The sequence below is a fragment of the Malurus melanocephalus genome, unplaced genomic scaffold, assembly GCF_030028575.1.
Source record: "Malurus melanocephalus ecotype Western Australia unplaced genomic scaffold, MMel_1.1 scaffold_1437, whole genome shotgun sequence".
NCBI lineage: Eukaryota > Metazoa > Chordata > Aves > Passeriformes > Maluridae > Malurus > Malurus melanocephalus.
In genome coordinates this window covers 1-16,029 of record NW_026624669.1, presented here as the reverse complement: position 1 = coordinate 16,029, position 16,029 = coordinate 1, and the positions used below count along the sequence as shown (strand labels likewise).

Below are 16,029 nucleotides of genomic sequence, written 5' to 3'. Positions count from 1 at the left end.
AAAAAAATATATATGCTAAATCTCCTGCACTGCCCAACAAAAATGTATTTTTGCTGTGTTCATCATTTGGTTACATAACTAAAACACTGTCCTTTCATCTTCCTGTTGTTCCTGTTACACAATCTGGCCAGGCTGAGCTCCACAATTGCACTGACACAGGCAACAGCTTTGCCTTTGTAAATGTGGGCCTGACTGACCAATTAATGCCACTGATAAATTAATGTAAAAGCAGAAAAAACAGAGAAGAATGTAAAACATAATGGGTTTATGTTTTCACATAATTGTCACCCCTCCTTTACCTCTGGAATTTGCTGCAGTKSAGTTCTAACCTTGAYAAAAGGTTCTGGATATTAGGATTTTGTAYACAGGTATAAATACTGATATATTTATTAGTCAGGAAATTTAAAATATATTTGTGCTTCTGTTAGTTCAGAAGGACTTTGTGTTAACCAGGCCACCAGAATGYTTTTCTGATGTTTTCTTTTGAATTGCCATACAGTCTTTACATTCTGTCAAGAACAATAACATCAGACAAGTGAAATTTTAGTTTCACATCTCTTTAGTATCAGTATTATCAGAGCCTCTTTATAACACTAAGCCTAATTATGGACACAATGATTTACACCTTTGACATCCTGCCCCAGAAAGTATTAAAAAGTATTTCATAGACAAATATCCTTTTGGGAAGTATTAAATACATCTAAAATGTGCACCAGAATAGTATCTGTTGTATAATGCACACCTTCTCCTCTTAGGCTTTCCTAATATTTTCCTAATATTTTCCTAATATTTTCCTAATATTCTTTGTTATGCTGCAACTGAGAAAAAAAGTGAGAACTGTGGAATTTTATAACTGATTTGCTTCATGTTATTATTTTTATATGTTTTAATATATTCCAGTTACTCTACAGATGTTGTACAAATTAAAAACATCAAAGGTCTTTGAAAAACAGAAAGCAGGAGAAGGCAAAGCAACAGCTGAGATTGTRGAAGAAGATCCTTTTGCTGTTCAGATGATGTACTGGTGTCCTGAAAGCAGAATTTTCTGTGTGGCTGGAGTTTCTGCATATGTGATTGTTTACAGGTTCAGCAAACATGAAGTAAATACTGAAATTACAGTAAGTATTTATTTCACTCTCTTCTAAGAGGATATAATTTCTAAATGAAATTGCCTTGCTTCATCTGTGCTCAAGTACTTAAATAACAATAGCAACCAGTATAAATACAGGTTTAGGGACATTTTAAGCTTTTCCAGGGAAATCTTGATCCTACTTAAGTTCCTGTCAAAAATCTGAGTGTTTAGGAACCTACTCTACATTTGCTTTTTGTTTGAGTAGTAACACACAGTGCAGCTTTCAGACACAGCTGGCTTTTACAACTCTGATGCAGTGATTTCTGTTGTGTTTAGCCAGTCTAAAATTAGTCTGCTAAATTTCTTTATCAGCTAATYTTCATTGTGCACATGCATGATGATCTTTTTAACTCCAGTATTTCATCTCTGTAATTTCTGTTCAGAGTGTTTGTACCGTAAGAAGACTGAAAATTATCAGTGGGTTTAACAAAATAAAATGAGTTGTTTTTTTTTTTTTTTTTTTTTTTTTATGTTTTTTTTTTTTTTTTTTTTCTGGCTTATGCTGACTTTGTTTCCCTAAAAGTGGAAACTAAATGAAATGCCAGATTATTAACACCTTCCCTGATTAAAGTTATTTTCCTTTTCACATTATTTTAATACACTTTAGAAAGTTCTAGTGGCAAAAACCTGTGTCATTTTTGGCCTGTAGCCATGTGCCAGTCTATATGGAAATTATTTACCTGTAGCTCTTCTGTTGTTTTGTAGTCATTTTTCCCCTATTATTAAGCTGCCTGAATGTATTATGTAAGGAAATTCTAAAACTAATGAGCAGTAATTTCATGTTACTGACCAGCTCATGTATAATGCTGCTAAAATTACTCCATTTCAGTATTCTTACATTGTTCCACACCAACTGCACCTGATCTTTTATTATTTATGATTTAATGTCTTTTTTCCCTGTCCTTCATTTTTCTGGCTGAATTACTTCATTGCTGGTATTTCCTGAAGTGTTATAATATATGCAATTTAACAGTTTCTCAGATTTCATCTGTAATTAATAAGCATATTTCTAAATTATGCAATCTTGGTGGCATAGTCACAGAATTCCCCTGGGTTTCTCTAAAATGGGCCTTCTCTCTTGTTTCTGCATTTTTGCTGCTTACATTTGAGTCTTTACTCCTAAATTATGGGGTTTTTTTAATCAAAAGTATGGAATTCTTCACTGGAATTTGCAGCTGACTTTAGGCTGTCTCAGGATTTCTTTGCAGCCTGAGCTACAAATCTTTGTGTTCTCCCTTTCTTATCAGCCAGATTGAATTTACCTTGAGTTCAATCTCCCAATATCAGCATTTTAAGGCCTCCACGTTGGTTTGACCGCCCTGATGTCAATTCTGTAAAGTTATTTGGAGGTAAATAGGAAGCAGAGAAGGTACTCAGAGGTTTCTCCATGCAGCAGGGAAGTTTGCAGCAGAATGTGCCTTTGAGGCACCAAATGTGCCTGTGATTTCCTAAATAAAAAATTTCCTAAATAAAAAATAAAAAATTTCCTAAACCAACTGATTTCCTAAATAAAAATATTGTTTGCATCATTTCATAGCAAATTCTGGAGGAGACCACTATGCATGAGAGAAATTCTGCTTCGTATCCAACCTTGGAGTCATTGCCATGCAGTTATATAAAAAGCATTTGCTGCTGGTTTTTTTTTTTTTATTTTTATTTTCTCATCTGAATCCACTCTGTCCTGTCTCAAAAGGATCTATTAATTAAACATTATCACTTTCTCAGTGAGAGTCTTTCCTTAGTGAAAATCCTCTTCAAAGCTCTTGAGAAGAGCCATAGGAAAGAAGTTAACAATCATTTGAATATGGAAAGGGGAATCAATTAGCCTAGTGATGAGATCCTCCAAAAATATCTTTACTCTGTGTCAAAATAAATCAGTTTTACATTTCTATAACCCTCCTAAACTCCACTTTAAGGAGGCACAAAAAAAATTCACAGTCATGTTGTAAGCCTGATTTTTCCCTTCTCTCTTCAAATGCATAATAACTAGAATTTAACAAAATTAATTTTAGTAGAGAAAGGAATAAACACAGAAAAACATCCAGAGAAGAGTGATGCACTTCTAACATGGTAAGCAGAAGAACATACTCTTCAACAGTTATTCCAGTCCTGAATAAAGATCAAACAGCATTATAAATTGTTTCAGTCAGCTGCAATTACTTCCAGATCAGATTTGCCTGAACTCAATATTTCATTCATTAGTCTTTGAAGGTAAATATTATCTGTAGGTTTCTTTAACTGATTCAGGCAAAAAATATCCTTGAATTTTGCAAGGAGAAAACAAAAGTGAAATTTAAAAAAAAAAAAGATTCTCTCTCCTAGTTAAATAGAATCACTTTTTTTTCTGAAATGTTATGTGTTTTAATGCAATGGTTGAGAAATGGGTGACCCTTCCGTACTACTCACCTTTATCTTCCAATTCTCATAAAATTTAGGTATTTTGTTAATGTTCATTCTGGTACAGATGTCTCAGAGAAGGATTACAAAGATGGAGTTTGCAGTGTTTACCTCTGCAATTGCTTCTGTTCCTTTCAAGGCAGCAGCACTGAAATTCCTGTTCAGTAATCTCCAGTCTTGTACCTTGGTTTTTATTCTTTTCAAAATGGGGATCTCCTTGGACAACTCATGAGGTAGAAAAAATTGCTTCATGTTTACTTAGCTAGATTTGAACATTTTGTCCAGTTTCCTCTGTGTTTTGGAGTCCTTCAGTTAGTATTTCCTGAATTACTGGAAAGAATTTCAGGGTGTTTTTGCCTGGTTGGTTTGCCTTTCCCTTTTTAGAGAGGCCAGAGGGAAAGCAAAATGTAACTGGTTTGAATATTGCTTTCTAGAATCAAACTTTCTAAAATCAAATCAAATTCTAAGGAACACAGAGCTGTCTGTGCTGTTATTTCTGATTTCCTGGCYCCCACCTTTGGACAATGGTATCAGTACTATTCACACTGTCAGGCTTATCCATCCATAACTTAATTTTTTTTTATATTATTTATTTATTTATTTAAGTCTCTAGAGGTACGACTTCAATGTGAAGTAGAAGACATCATTACTCCTGAACCAGAAACAAATCCTCCATTTCCAGATGCCTCCTCCCAGCTTCCTTCTTTAAAGAGTCTTTCAGGCAGTACCAACACTGTGGCATGTGAAGGAACAATGAAGGATAGCATCCCATGTCTTAGGTAAGTCTGTGATATTGTTCAAAGATTTATCTTTCTAAAAAGCATTCCTATCTGTTAATTAATCCATCAGCTACCAAGAAAAAAGAGGTTAATTGTATGTATGTGACACAAAGAAACCAGAATATATAAGAATATATAACACAAAATAATTAAGGCATAATAATCAACAAGGGGTTTTAAAAGGATAGAAATAATTATGAAGAATATAAACTGTTGAAGTAAAGGTTTGACTGTCATTTTTCAGTGTGATCTAAATGTTCAAGAAATTTCTGAGGAATTTTTTTTAATAGTTCATGAAGAAATTTCCATAAAAGCTGATCTGTGCAAAGCCTTCTCTCTTTGATTAAGTATTATAACACTAAAATTTTTCTTTATGAAAGAACAGTGTATTTTATGGTGTGTAAGGCATGGAAACTGTTCATGCTTATGAAACAATCTTTGGAATATGCAATTATAAAACAGTTACACTCTGTTGAAGTATATATTTATTTAATCTTTAGAAAGAAGCAAATTGTTTTTTGATAGAATACATTGTCACTGTTTTGGAGTAGATTAATATGTTGTTATTAGTAAGGCAGAAAAATTATAGGTTTGAATAGTTAAAAACAAGAATTCTGTGCAAAACTCTATAAACTGTAATTTTCCAGCAATTAGAGTGCATTGCTGACAACAATTGCTCTCATTTTAGTGACTTGATTATTAAACCTGTTAAATGCTTATTTCAAAAGCAGTTTAAATGAACATTTCCTGACTTTGCTGAATCTTTGGGCTGCTTGGCTCCTGAAAATATCATTAACATTTAATGCAATACTGTGATATGGTCCTTGTAGAATTAACACTATTTTTTTGGCATCCTGCTCATTTGTCCATCTCATTCAATCAGGCAGTTGAACTTCAGACCTCAGTTTAATCATTAATTTGAAATGAAAATCAATAGAAGAGGCAGAGATAAGATTTTAAAAAAGCCCAGCTGTGAAACCTATCTATGACATTGAAATCAAGAAGAATGCAATCATTTCACTGGCTGAGATTTTCCCTTAAAAGATTCTTATTTGATTTTGTCTGGGAAGGAGAGGAATTGTTGATAGTGGAGACAGAAAAGTTTTTATGAACCCACAGAGGTTCTGTTTGTTAGTTTTTAAAAGTTTTCTTAACTCCATATAATCTCACATTAAACTGTCCAATAATTTTTTGTCAGATTTTACACAAAGGAACTGTAATATTATTTTGACTGAGAAGTGATTTTTCAAAGTGAGAGTAATTACACCAATAGAACTGCTGGCACAGTTAATAATATTTTATTTAGATAAAATATCTTTATGTATGCTCTCATCCTTCTCAATAAGAAAACACATACAAATATCCACACTTTGCCCCCAAATCCTAACTGGATCCACAGGCCTTGTCTGTCCAAAAACTTCTGATCTAAGCAGAATTACCATGGTAAAAAGAAAATAGTGCTGAAAACACAGGAAAAAACCAGCAAAGATCAGGATGATTCTGTTGACTTTATATTCAAATCATTCAGCAGCACAGAATCTCAAATACAGCAATGATAATGTAAAGCTGCAGCCACCTGCAGATAAATACTTTTGATATAAATGCTGTTATCATAAAGCTGTACTAAGAATGTCATTCTTTTCGTTCCCAATCTTCCAATATCATCCCAAAATTAGGTCAAGGATTTTGACAGTAGCTTCAAGTAACTCCAAAGTGCTGAGGATCTGTGAATATCTTGTGATGAAAACTAAAAATCAAAACTTTGCAACAACCAAATTCAGTGTAGCATAACAAGAACATGTCAAGGAAATCACTGAAATGTCTACTTTCCTTCTGCTCACAGAAGACTCTTGCAGTCTGTTTAGGCTTAAATTATAAACACTAAAAAAAAAAAAAAAAAAAAAAAAAAAAAAAAAAAAAAGAAGCAGTCCAAATCAAAGTGGAGAAGATTTGAATATTTTCATTACTAGCAAAATGGTTAATGAAACAAAGGAAATAGCACAAAGATTCTTAAGAAGATGAGAATGATACAAACATGAGAATGACAACCTTAATCATGAAACATGAAATTATTTTCCTCCATTATTCTAGTCTTTCACCACCTACAGCTTATTCTATACCAGAGAAAATCCCTGTGAAATAATATCCATTTTTCCAAAGTAGATCCTCAAATCTGCAGTGAAAAATATTTAGAGAGAAAGGTGCTTGCTTTTTTCCCTCAGGTGACAACAATCCAAAAGAAAACTTAGAATGTGCTTCAAGTTCACTGATTTTTTCAGCATGCCGTTAAAGGCACATTGGAAAAGTAATACCAATAATTCAAAATAATTCAAATAATATTGGAAAAGTAATACCACATTAAAAAGCGTGGTTTTGAAGATCAGAATTAATTCTGCAGCCATTGTCAGTCTCATGGTAGCTTCTTTAGAAGAAGGAGAGTATAAAGGCATTGCTTTGACAGGTCCTTGTTGGAGCAGCATGCTTTATTCTTGTGTTCCCCCACATCATCAGTTATCCCTTAGAAAAGATGGATGGAAAGCTCAGCTGAAAGGGCATTAGACTAAGTCCTGTTTTATATTTTTATAAAGTTAGGTCAGGAAAGCTGAAATTGGGGGCAAGATGGAAAGAGCACCACTATTAATGCCTCTCACAGACATTAGAAGTTGAAGGGCTCCATCACAAAGATACTCTGAAGGACTATTTGTGTAAATATTTAGCTTCTGCTTGCTGTGAAATTTCTTTGAAAATAATACATCTTTACTGTATACAACTCTTGTTTCTAGTTCCAGTTTATCCAGATCTCAGAAGACCCCTCTCCCTCAGCAGCTTGAGTTCACAGATATTCATACCTTTGTTCTTACCACACATATTCCTGTGTAATCCTGGGCTTGCTTCATTAAGATTATGGATAACAACTCTTCAGAAATGCTCATGGATATGTATCATATGAACAAAGAAAAGAGCAAAGCTTTAGTGCCAACAGAACAGGTCAGAAATTGCCAAACTGTGAGCAGAGGTTTGCTGTTAATAGAAAACAACAGTACAAAGCCATTGCCAGCTGTGGTGGGTTGAGCATTTGCTGAACTTTTCTGTCACATCTTTCCTATGACAATATCCACAATATCTGTGCTCCAGAAAAATGCACATGTAAGGTCTGAGGAGTATTACAGGGAAAAGAAATATAGCAGTGAGTGTTCCAAGCTGCTATTTAGGAAATGCATTTGGAGAGACAGAAAAGGAATGACTTCCTTATCAAGTAATAAATAAGGGAAAGTTTTGGCAAGGTCTGTAAATCCCCTGGAATAGAAATGTAAGTGGTACAGCATAAACTGTATCAGTGAAATGGTTAAACAATTCGAGGGAGGGTGTGAATGTATTCTGAGCCCACTCAGGAACAGTTTTCTGGCACAAACTGTGGCCCATGAGGGATCCAGGCTGGAGCAGTCTGTCCCAAAGAACTGCACTCCACACTGGAACAGGGGATCTGCATGAAAAAGGAATGGCAGGTAGAAAATACAGAGTGTTATGAATGACTACACTGTTCCCCACCTCTGCTGTGTTGCTTGGGATGGGGAAATAGGTAGAAGAGTCAGGAATGAAACTGAGCCTGGAAAGAAGGGAGGGGGAGAGGGTAGTTTAGTTTCAAAGAATTCTTCACTCTTCTACTCTAKTTTTAATTGGCAATAAATTAAATTAATTTTCCCCAAGTTGAGTCTGTATTGCCTSTGGTGGTAGTTGCTAAGTGAYCTTCCTGTCTTAYCTCAACTCATGAGCTCTTTAATCTTGTTTTCCTCCCCTGTCCTGTTGAGGAAGGGGAGTGAGAGAGCAACTCACTGGGTGTCTGGCAGACAGATGAGCTTAAGCTATAATATATATGATAGTCTTATTAAGAAAATAGTCTTTATGCTCTAAGAAATTTTCAAAAAGCTTCTTCTGTTAATATTGAGCAGGAGATTTTATCTCTGTGWCATAAGGTACACCCAATGCTCCATGTASCATGAAAATGTGAGAAGTAGTGCACTGTCATTTGTTTTTCATAACTTCTTTCMCAATTRAAGCACTAATTTCTTTGTSTRTTACCCATTGTGCTATTGGAGTTACCTTTTTAAGAAGTTCTGCCCCTGGTGTTATTCTGTGGTTGTTTTATTTCCATGATTTCAATTTTCCAAGATTGCCAATAGCCCTATTTGCCTCCAAGAGCTCTATCCCAATAGATGCAATCAGAGTATCTACAAAGAACCTGCTGGTTATTGAATGAGAAATTTGAATATCTTCCCTTGAAAGAAGTTCTTCTTTACTTGCTTCTGAATAGGGATTAGTTGTGTTTTTCCCAATCTGACCCAACATCTTTTCAGGTGTTTGGGCCAGAGCTGCTTGGAAAACTTGCAGAGTAACACCACAGTCACATTCAGGAGATGTCTGTGTCATCAAAGATCTCTTCTCCAAAATCCACTACATAGGATAATACTGCTTAAGTGTGGTAGGGAAGGAGTCAAAGCAGAAGGAAATGCTATGTACCAAAAATTGTGATTCTTCAGAATGTGTTGTCCGTGTCTATATCCACCAGCTACTCTCTTTCCTCTTTTATTTCTTGCTCTCTTTTTGGGGACTGTTTTTCACAGGGGTAGAGGATGATGTGTGACAGACTGCAAAAGGTGCAATGTCAGCAGTCTCACAGTGGGCTTGACCTGTAAATTACTACCAGCAGCATGAATATACTAATGACTATCATGAATACCTCAAAGTATTGCTATTATTGCATGTTCTCTTTCAGTGTATCCCACATTAGCTTGTACCACTCAAAAATACACAGAAAACAACCATACAGAGGTGTTCAGCTCTTACACATCCCCTTCAAATGTACACCTTCACTACCTGCTTTGCAAGGCACTGAATTTACCATTACACAGTAGGATCAGGTATTAATAGTTATATCAGATTTGATGTAAGAAGCATTCATTCACATATTAGGTGATTATACTCCTAGAAATAAAACTCCTAGAAATAAAACTCCTAGAAATAAAAATTATACTCCTAGAAATAAAAATAAAACTCCTAGAAATAAAAAATGGACAAAGTTTTGAATACAGACCATTACAGAAAGGTCTGTCTTCTCATCTTCTCTCACCTCTGCATTTTTTCGTTATGCTTTACTTCACAACAAAAAACTTCCAAATACACAGAAATGTCCTTTTTCAAAGTCTCAAAAGCAAGCATTTTAGATTTTCCATTCATTGCTCCTAAGGATGCAAAGCAGTTGCTATTCATGGCCCAGTGTTGGTAGATTTGTTCTGATTTTTGTCCCTTTTTTTAGTGTGAAGGCTCGACCTGTGCGGATGCCTCCTGGCTACCAGGCAGATCTTGTTATCCAGCTGGTGTGGGTGGATGGTGAACCTCCACAACAAATTACCAGTCTTGCTGTAAATTCTGCTTATGGACTGTAAGTAACTCAAAATTAAGGTTGCATTGATTTGCTGTTTATTGTATTAAATTGTGTATTTTCCAGCTATACTTCAGAATTTCCCACAGGCAATTAAGGTCAAAGCAAAGTATTCACCAGATGCTATAAATCAGAATCCTGAGGTAAAAATTATTTGAATTGACACAAGATTGTAATATGGGATGCTAAACTGCCATTTTTACTAATCCTATTTAAATACTGAATCCTATTTACTAATATTTTTACTAAATATTTTTACTAAATATTTTTACTAATCCTATTTAAAAGACTGAATCTTTTCCCATTATTCTGTTCATCTTTTCAAATAAAATCTAATTGCATTTCAAATCTGTCATTTTCAAAGTTGTTTTGAAAGGTTCACCAAGGTGAAATGCGTTTAATAGAAAATGGTGAAGTGATTAACTGTTAAATGCCGTTTATCATGACATCATATCTTAGTTGGAAATTTTCTTCTGAGAGCAGCATTTTTATGTCTATGCTAATGTCTGCACAAGAACCAGTGACCTGAAACTGAGAATTGAATAAGAAGCATTTAAATTCTGTATTCTGTGTGGCAAGGCAAATGAGTGCATGTAATTGTTTCCTCAGGTTCAATTTATTTGCAAATTTTAATTTTTCTTTTACTGAGAGTCACTCAGATACATTAAAATGGCATTACTCCAATAAAATTTTTGGCTGTAATATGTGTTAGGTGCTGACTCTAMTGATTTTCAGTAAGTCACTGGACTMTTTTCAGAAACATTGGCAGTTTAATGCAGCAATGCACATTTGTTCAAAAATATTTTCTTTTGGGGGTCTGATTTTTTAAGTTTTCAGCCTGAATTTCTAGATAGTTTCCTATTTATGAATTCTAGGAGTTTCTTTTCTTTACCATACCTCGGTGCATTTGTCACTTGTGCAAATTGTTGGGTTTTGCCTGATTTGCTCCCTTGCAGGTCTCAGACCTCAAACCAGCATCTAAATAATAAAAAAAAAAATCAAAACATTCTGTCACTTGTAAACTGCTCTGGTAGGTTGTGATTCTCCCAATAGTCACAGTGGTTTCCTAAACCACGGATTTGATTCCATCAAATGTTTTCAATTGTTCCATTTGCTGGGAGCAATGGTAGTTTCCAGGACAGCCTCCTTTAAAACACCACATGCTAAGTACATGAGTGTTTCAGAAATAAATGCATGTATAAAAAAAATAGGCTGATAACCTAAATTTATTTTTCCTAAAAAAACTACCCAAGAAAGGTCTTTTTCCTTACATTTTTTTCTGCAGACTCTCTTCCTATCTCTTGTCTCTCTTAACTTTTTCCTCAGGCCTATGACAAGGCAATGTCCTTTCATCAGAATTTTTGTTTACTTCATTAATTGTCACCTGTTATCCAACCTCACAAAATGGAAAACCTCTTCCACTTCAGCATTAAGCATGAGAACGTGTAATTTTTGCCATGCTAATTATTTGGGTCATCTTTTACCTAATTTTTCTTCCTATAATGATCAGTTAAATTAGGTCAAAAGGTTAAAATGGTTAGTGTGTTCTGGAGAGTCCATTTGCAGTATTCTTTTAATTACTCTGATTTCTGGAGCAATTTTACTGCAGCCATGAAACAGGAATAAAGTGAGATGCAAAAAACTTTTATTCCCATCAAAGATGAAAGACTTCAGACACTGCAAAATTTTATTTATTGTATTTGGTTTACTTTTAACAGTACCAAGGCTGCAAATTAACAGCATTAACAGCTGTATTATTTATGTTAAAACTTCTCCATGTTAAAAAGTAGAAAAGAAAATTTTACAAAATGCTTCAATTACAACTGAAGAACTAACCTTGAGGAACAAGGTTAAATACAAATAATAAATCTGTTTTAAAGTAGGTTCTGTTGGACTGAAAGCACTCACTGTAAATTTATTACCAGCTCATGGGGTAACAGTTTTCAGCTAATCTACATATTAATTAAGAAATGTCTGATGAGGTTTTTATGACATTTCTGTGAAAGATACCAACAGAACAGAATATCACCTAGCAACTAATTCTGTTCAAAAGTGAGAAATTCATTTTGTATTTGATTTCATAAGCACTTTGTTGTTAGCAATTTATCTTAAGCCTTGTTAATAGTAATAGCTGTCTAGATTTTTTTACCAATCCTCAGAAGTGTTATAATATTAATGAGCAATTTCTGATTCTTTTTTAAACTAATTTGTTTGKGTATAAGAAATATTAGATCYCTGTGTGTGAAATTAGAGGAGTTTAGAAAAATACAGATCAGGAAATGATTCATTTTTGGTACATGAATAAATAATTTCATTTTACCTTATTTGGTGTATGGAACCTTCTTTTTATAATGAAAGCAGTGTAAACAAAAAAGGTGAAACAGAGGCAAATTTTCTAGCTTCCCATCTTCTGCTTTTTCCACCTCATTACTTTTCTCTTTCATTGTTGTTTTTCCACACACAGATTCCTTTCAGATATTTTGGGGATATATTAAGAAGAGTCAGGTAGACATGAGCACACAGCTCACTTTTAGTGTGAATTAAGTGTTGAAATATTTTGCAGGGATTTGAACTAACCATCTTAATCACTTTTTACATAAAATGACAGAACTTGGTAACAAGTGATTCTGAATAGGATTGAATATGGTTTGGGGTTTTGAGTTTCTTTGCAGTTGTACCTGCAATCCTTTCTGTCTGGAGCTGGAAATTGCAGTCACATACAAAAAGAGAGAGATCTTGCCCATAAAACAAAGCACCATCAAAATGCATTTGCAAAAGCATTTTAGAGGGGTAGAGATTTTCAACAGAAATCTCTGCTGTACATAAGCTGACAGAGTTGGAAAGAAATTTTTTAAATGCCTTTCTGATTTGGGTATCTCCACAATACATCCTAATACATTTCATTTATCCTTTATATTTAGCTTAAAAGAATTTTTTTTTTACATGTATGTGTTTATATTTTAATCTATATTTGTATTTTATATAAATGCACAACCACTTTCATAAGATCTATGTCCGACTTGTAGGACATAATAATTATAATAAAATAAATAAATAATTATAATAAAATAAATAAATAATTATAATAAAAGAAAATTATTATATTTGTAGGGCATAATAATGATAATAAAAATATGTAGGACATAATGTCATAATAGGACATTAATTTATATCATTATTACAGGAATTCTGTTGTTCTGTGAAGCAGCATTTAGACATCACTGCAATGTGTTTGGTACAAAAAGCTGGTAAAAGTTGTGAGTCTGCTCTCTGGGAAGTTAATTCAGAAAACAGTTTTAAAGATTCAGGATTAAAAATCTGTAAGACATAAAAACTGGAAGCTTTGAGTAGTTTGTGAAGAAAAACTTTGGTGCGGAATTCATAATAACGTACAATAATTATTGTTTTGAGTTAGGAATACATTTAATTCCATATTCCTAACACTCCTGATGGACGTTTCTCTTTGCAGAGTGGCATTTGGGAACTGCAATGGTTTGGCTGTGGTGGATTTCATGCAGAAGACAGTTCTGCTGAGCATGGGCACCCTGGAGCTCTACGGATCCAGCGATCCCTACCAACGTCAACCCCGCTCACCGCGCAAGAGCCGCCAGTTTGCTGCAGGTAAGGGATAAATCATTCTGCTACAAGCTTGATATTTTTCTTCATTTTTTTTGCCTGTGGCTTTTTATATTGCTTTTGATTATATGCATGATTATTTGCCAGCTGGTGGAGTTTCTAGAATTTGACAAAAGAAATTTGACGTGCTCTAGGTGCGGGTGTTTTCTCGGAAACAAAATGGTTTATGAGGTTTTTTTTTTTCTCTTTTGGGATGGAGGTCAGCAAGTAATTCCCTTAGCTGAGTCTGGAAAAAATCATAATTAACAGAACAATTATGTTTCTCTGGCAGTCACTTGAAGTGTAATTTGTATGCTATTTTCTTTGTGGTTTCAATAAGTTTATTCTAATAAGTAAGACTTGAATTTAAGCTTAGTTGTACCTTCTGCTATTCATTTGACTAGTCAGTTGTGTTTAGAGAAGTGTAACACCTAGGATGTGTTATGTAGATATCACAAACAGCTCAAATTAACCCCTTCTTTAATGAACTAAAGTTCCTGATATAAACATGCAACATCCAGCTGTAGCCCATTTTAAAATCTGATGCTAAGAGGATCACTTTGGTAACTCAGAATTGTTATTATGCATTGTGTATCTGAAATATTTCATATAAAATATAAATATATGGTACTTTGATACAGCTAAATTTTACCATACTTTGTTGGTTAACTAAACATTTACTTGTATGAGAAAAAGTCAGAAGATCATCTGTGTTTCAAGTTTTTTCACTTGACATGTTCCATAGTAGCATGCTAGAGTCAGACACAATTCTGAAATGTGTTTTACATAGCTGTGAAGTTTTAGAATTAAATTTAAAAATACCTTTGAAAATGTGAGTTTTAAATCTAACCCTAAAATTATAAAAGCAACAGATTATGGTGGGTTTATGCCATCAGCATTTTCATCAGCAGTAAATCATGAAATCCTACTTCTCCTTGGAGTTATGGGAATTTTTAAAGTTAATTGGGAATGTGTTTACACTCCAAACAGAAAGTAAAATTTAGACATAATTCTGAGAATAAAATAGAAGTCTTCAGGCCTACTTCTGCTCCTCAAAACCTCATAATCATGGCAAGCTTAGTTCCCATCTGTGCCAAGTGTTAAATATGTAGATTTGGCACATCTGAGGAGAAAAAAGACAACAGCTCCAGGTTCCCTTCAGCTTCTCTGCCTCCCAGTAGCTCCCTAAGAAATGTGAGCAGCTAGCCACAAAAATGCTGCAGAACAATGGGTAAAGGTTGTAGGAAAAGCTGTTCTCAGCCCTGTATCACAGAGGGTTTTTCTCTGGCAGTGACAGTCTGGGCCAATCCTTTAAGGCATCATTCCAGCAGAATGGAGCCCACTGGGGATAAATGACCACCAAGAAGGATTGCACACTTCTAGATTGCACATAGAAACTATGCATCTAAAAAAAGCCTCAGCTGCTTTCTCACCATCCATCCCACACCCTTTCCTTTTTTTGATTCTTTTTTCTTGTTATATCTCCCAATTGGAAGGTAAGCATCTGCTGAAAATTTCTTCACCTTGGCTGTTCTAGATGCTGGTTATGATATCACTTCCTTTCACTTTAGACTGTTTTTTCTCTCTTTCCTCTGCCTGCTGCTGATGCTGGTGTACTGGCATGTTCCAAAGACAACTTTTGCATGCGTGGCCTGTCTAACTTTTATCCAGATTTAACGAAACGGATCCGTACTTCCTATCAGAGTAAGTTCTATAAAGGTTAGGCAAAAAGCTTTATCATGATTGGACTATGCCTGACTTAAACCCATGTGTTTGTGCTTTGTAATGTGTTTTTTTAAACACATTCAGCATGCATGCAAACTTACTACATTTTGTGATGTCAACCATGCTTATTTTGGACAATTACCTTTATTATACAGAAATTCTTTTCTTTCAAAAGAGTCAGAGAAAACCTCAGTGTTATATGGGGCAGACTGGGCCTTAGAAATTATTTTTCAGTGATGTTATGTTCATGGTGGTGGTATCTTGATTTGGTTTTTTAGTTGTTTCCATGTACATTTACTAATATGAAGCATTTCTTGTTTTGCAATGGCACTATCTGTAGTTATCAATTTAATTCTTCCCTTTTTTCAGAAGAACAATGTGTCTTAAAAGAGTACCCATTGGATTGGATGCTGTGAAATTTAAAATTTTAATCTTGGTTTGGTACTTAAATATTTGGCTTTGGGGAACCATCTCGTGCCTCTGATCTTTGATGGGGAATGTAAAGTGGGCATAAAAATACATACATCAAAGAGGGCTATGAAAATTAATGGTTTTAATATCTTTAAATTTTGAGTTATACTGATACAAAATTTAAATATTAGTATTCATCACTGCAGAATGCAGTGAACAAAGTTATAATTAATTTTGTAAAAACGACTGTTCAACAGATGAGCCATACATATCTTAATTAACTGCAATGCTTATTCATAATTAGGTCTCTAGGATGCCTCTTTTTAAAGTACTTTTCACAGAACAACTGGATAGGCAATTTTACATTGAATATTCAGTATAGGCAAGATAGGGGAGTGGCAGTTATTTTATCATCTCTATAAATATGAAGTGATGTAGCTGTTGAAATACATTGGTACTCCTGCACGACACATTCTGTTCCATCCCTCTAGGCTGATTTCTGTGACTTTATTTCATAGTAGTTCATAAAA

The 16,029-nt window shown here is 34.3% G+C and overlaps 1 protein-coding gene across 1 annotated transcript in view; it reads left to right on the top strand.

Annotated features, from left to right (window-relative positions):
• The window catches only part of LOC130586977 (syntaxin-binding protein 5-like), a gene marked incomplete at both ends in the record, with an annotated part of 32,692 nt that extends 17,625 nt beyond the window's left edge, over window positions 1–15,067 (top strand). Inside the window, 5 exons of the mRNA XM_057387917.1 lie at window positions 901–1,118; window positions 4,136–4,308; window positions 9,623–9,748; window positions 13,218–13,369; window positions 14,996–15,067. Coding sequence (XP_057243900.1) covers window positions 901–1,118; window positions 4,136–4,308; window positions 9,623–9,748; window positions 13,218–13,369; window positions 14,996–15,067 — 741 coding nt within the window. The remainder of the gene's footprint in view (window positions 1–900; window positions 1,119–4,135; window positions 4,309–9,622; window positions 9,749–13,217; window positions 13,370–14,995) is intronic.
• Window positions 15,068–16,029: the final 962 nt, after the last annotated feature.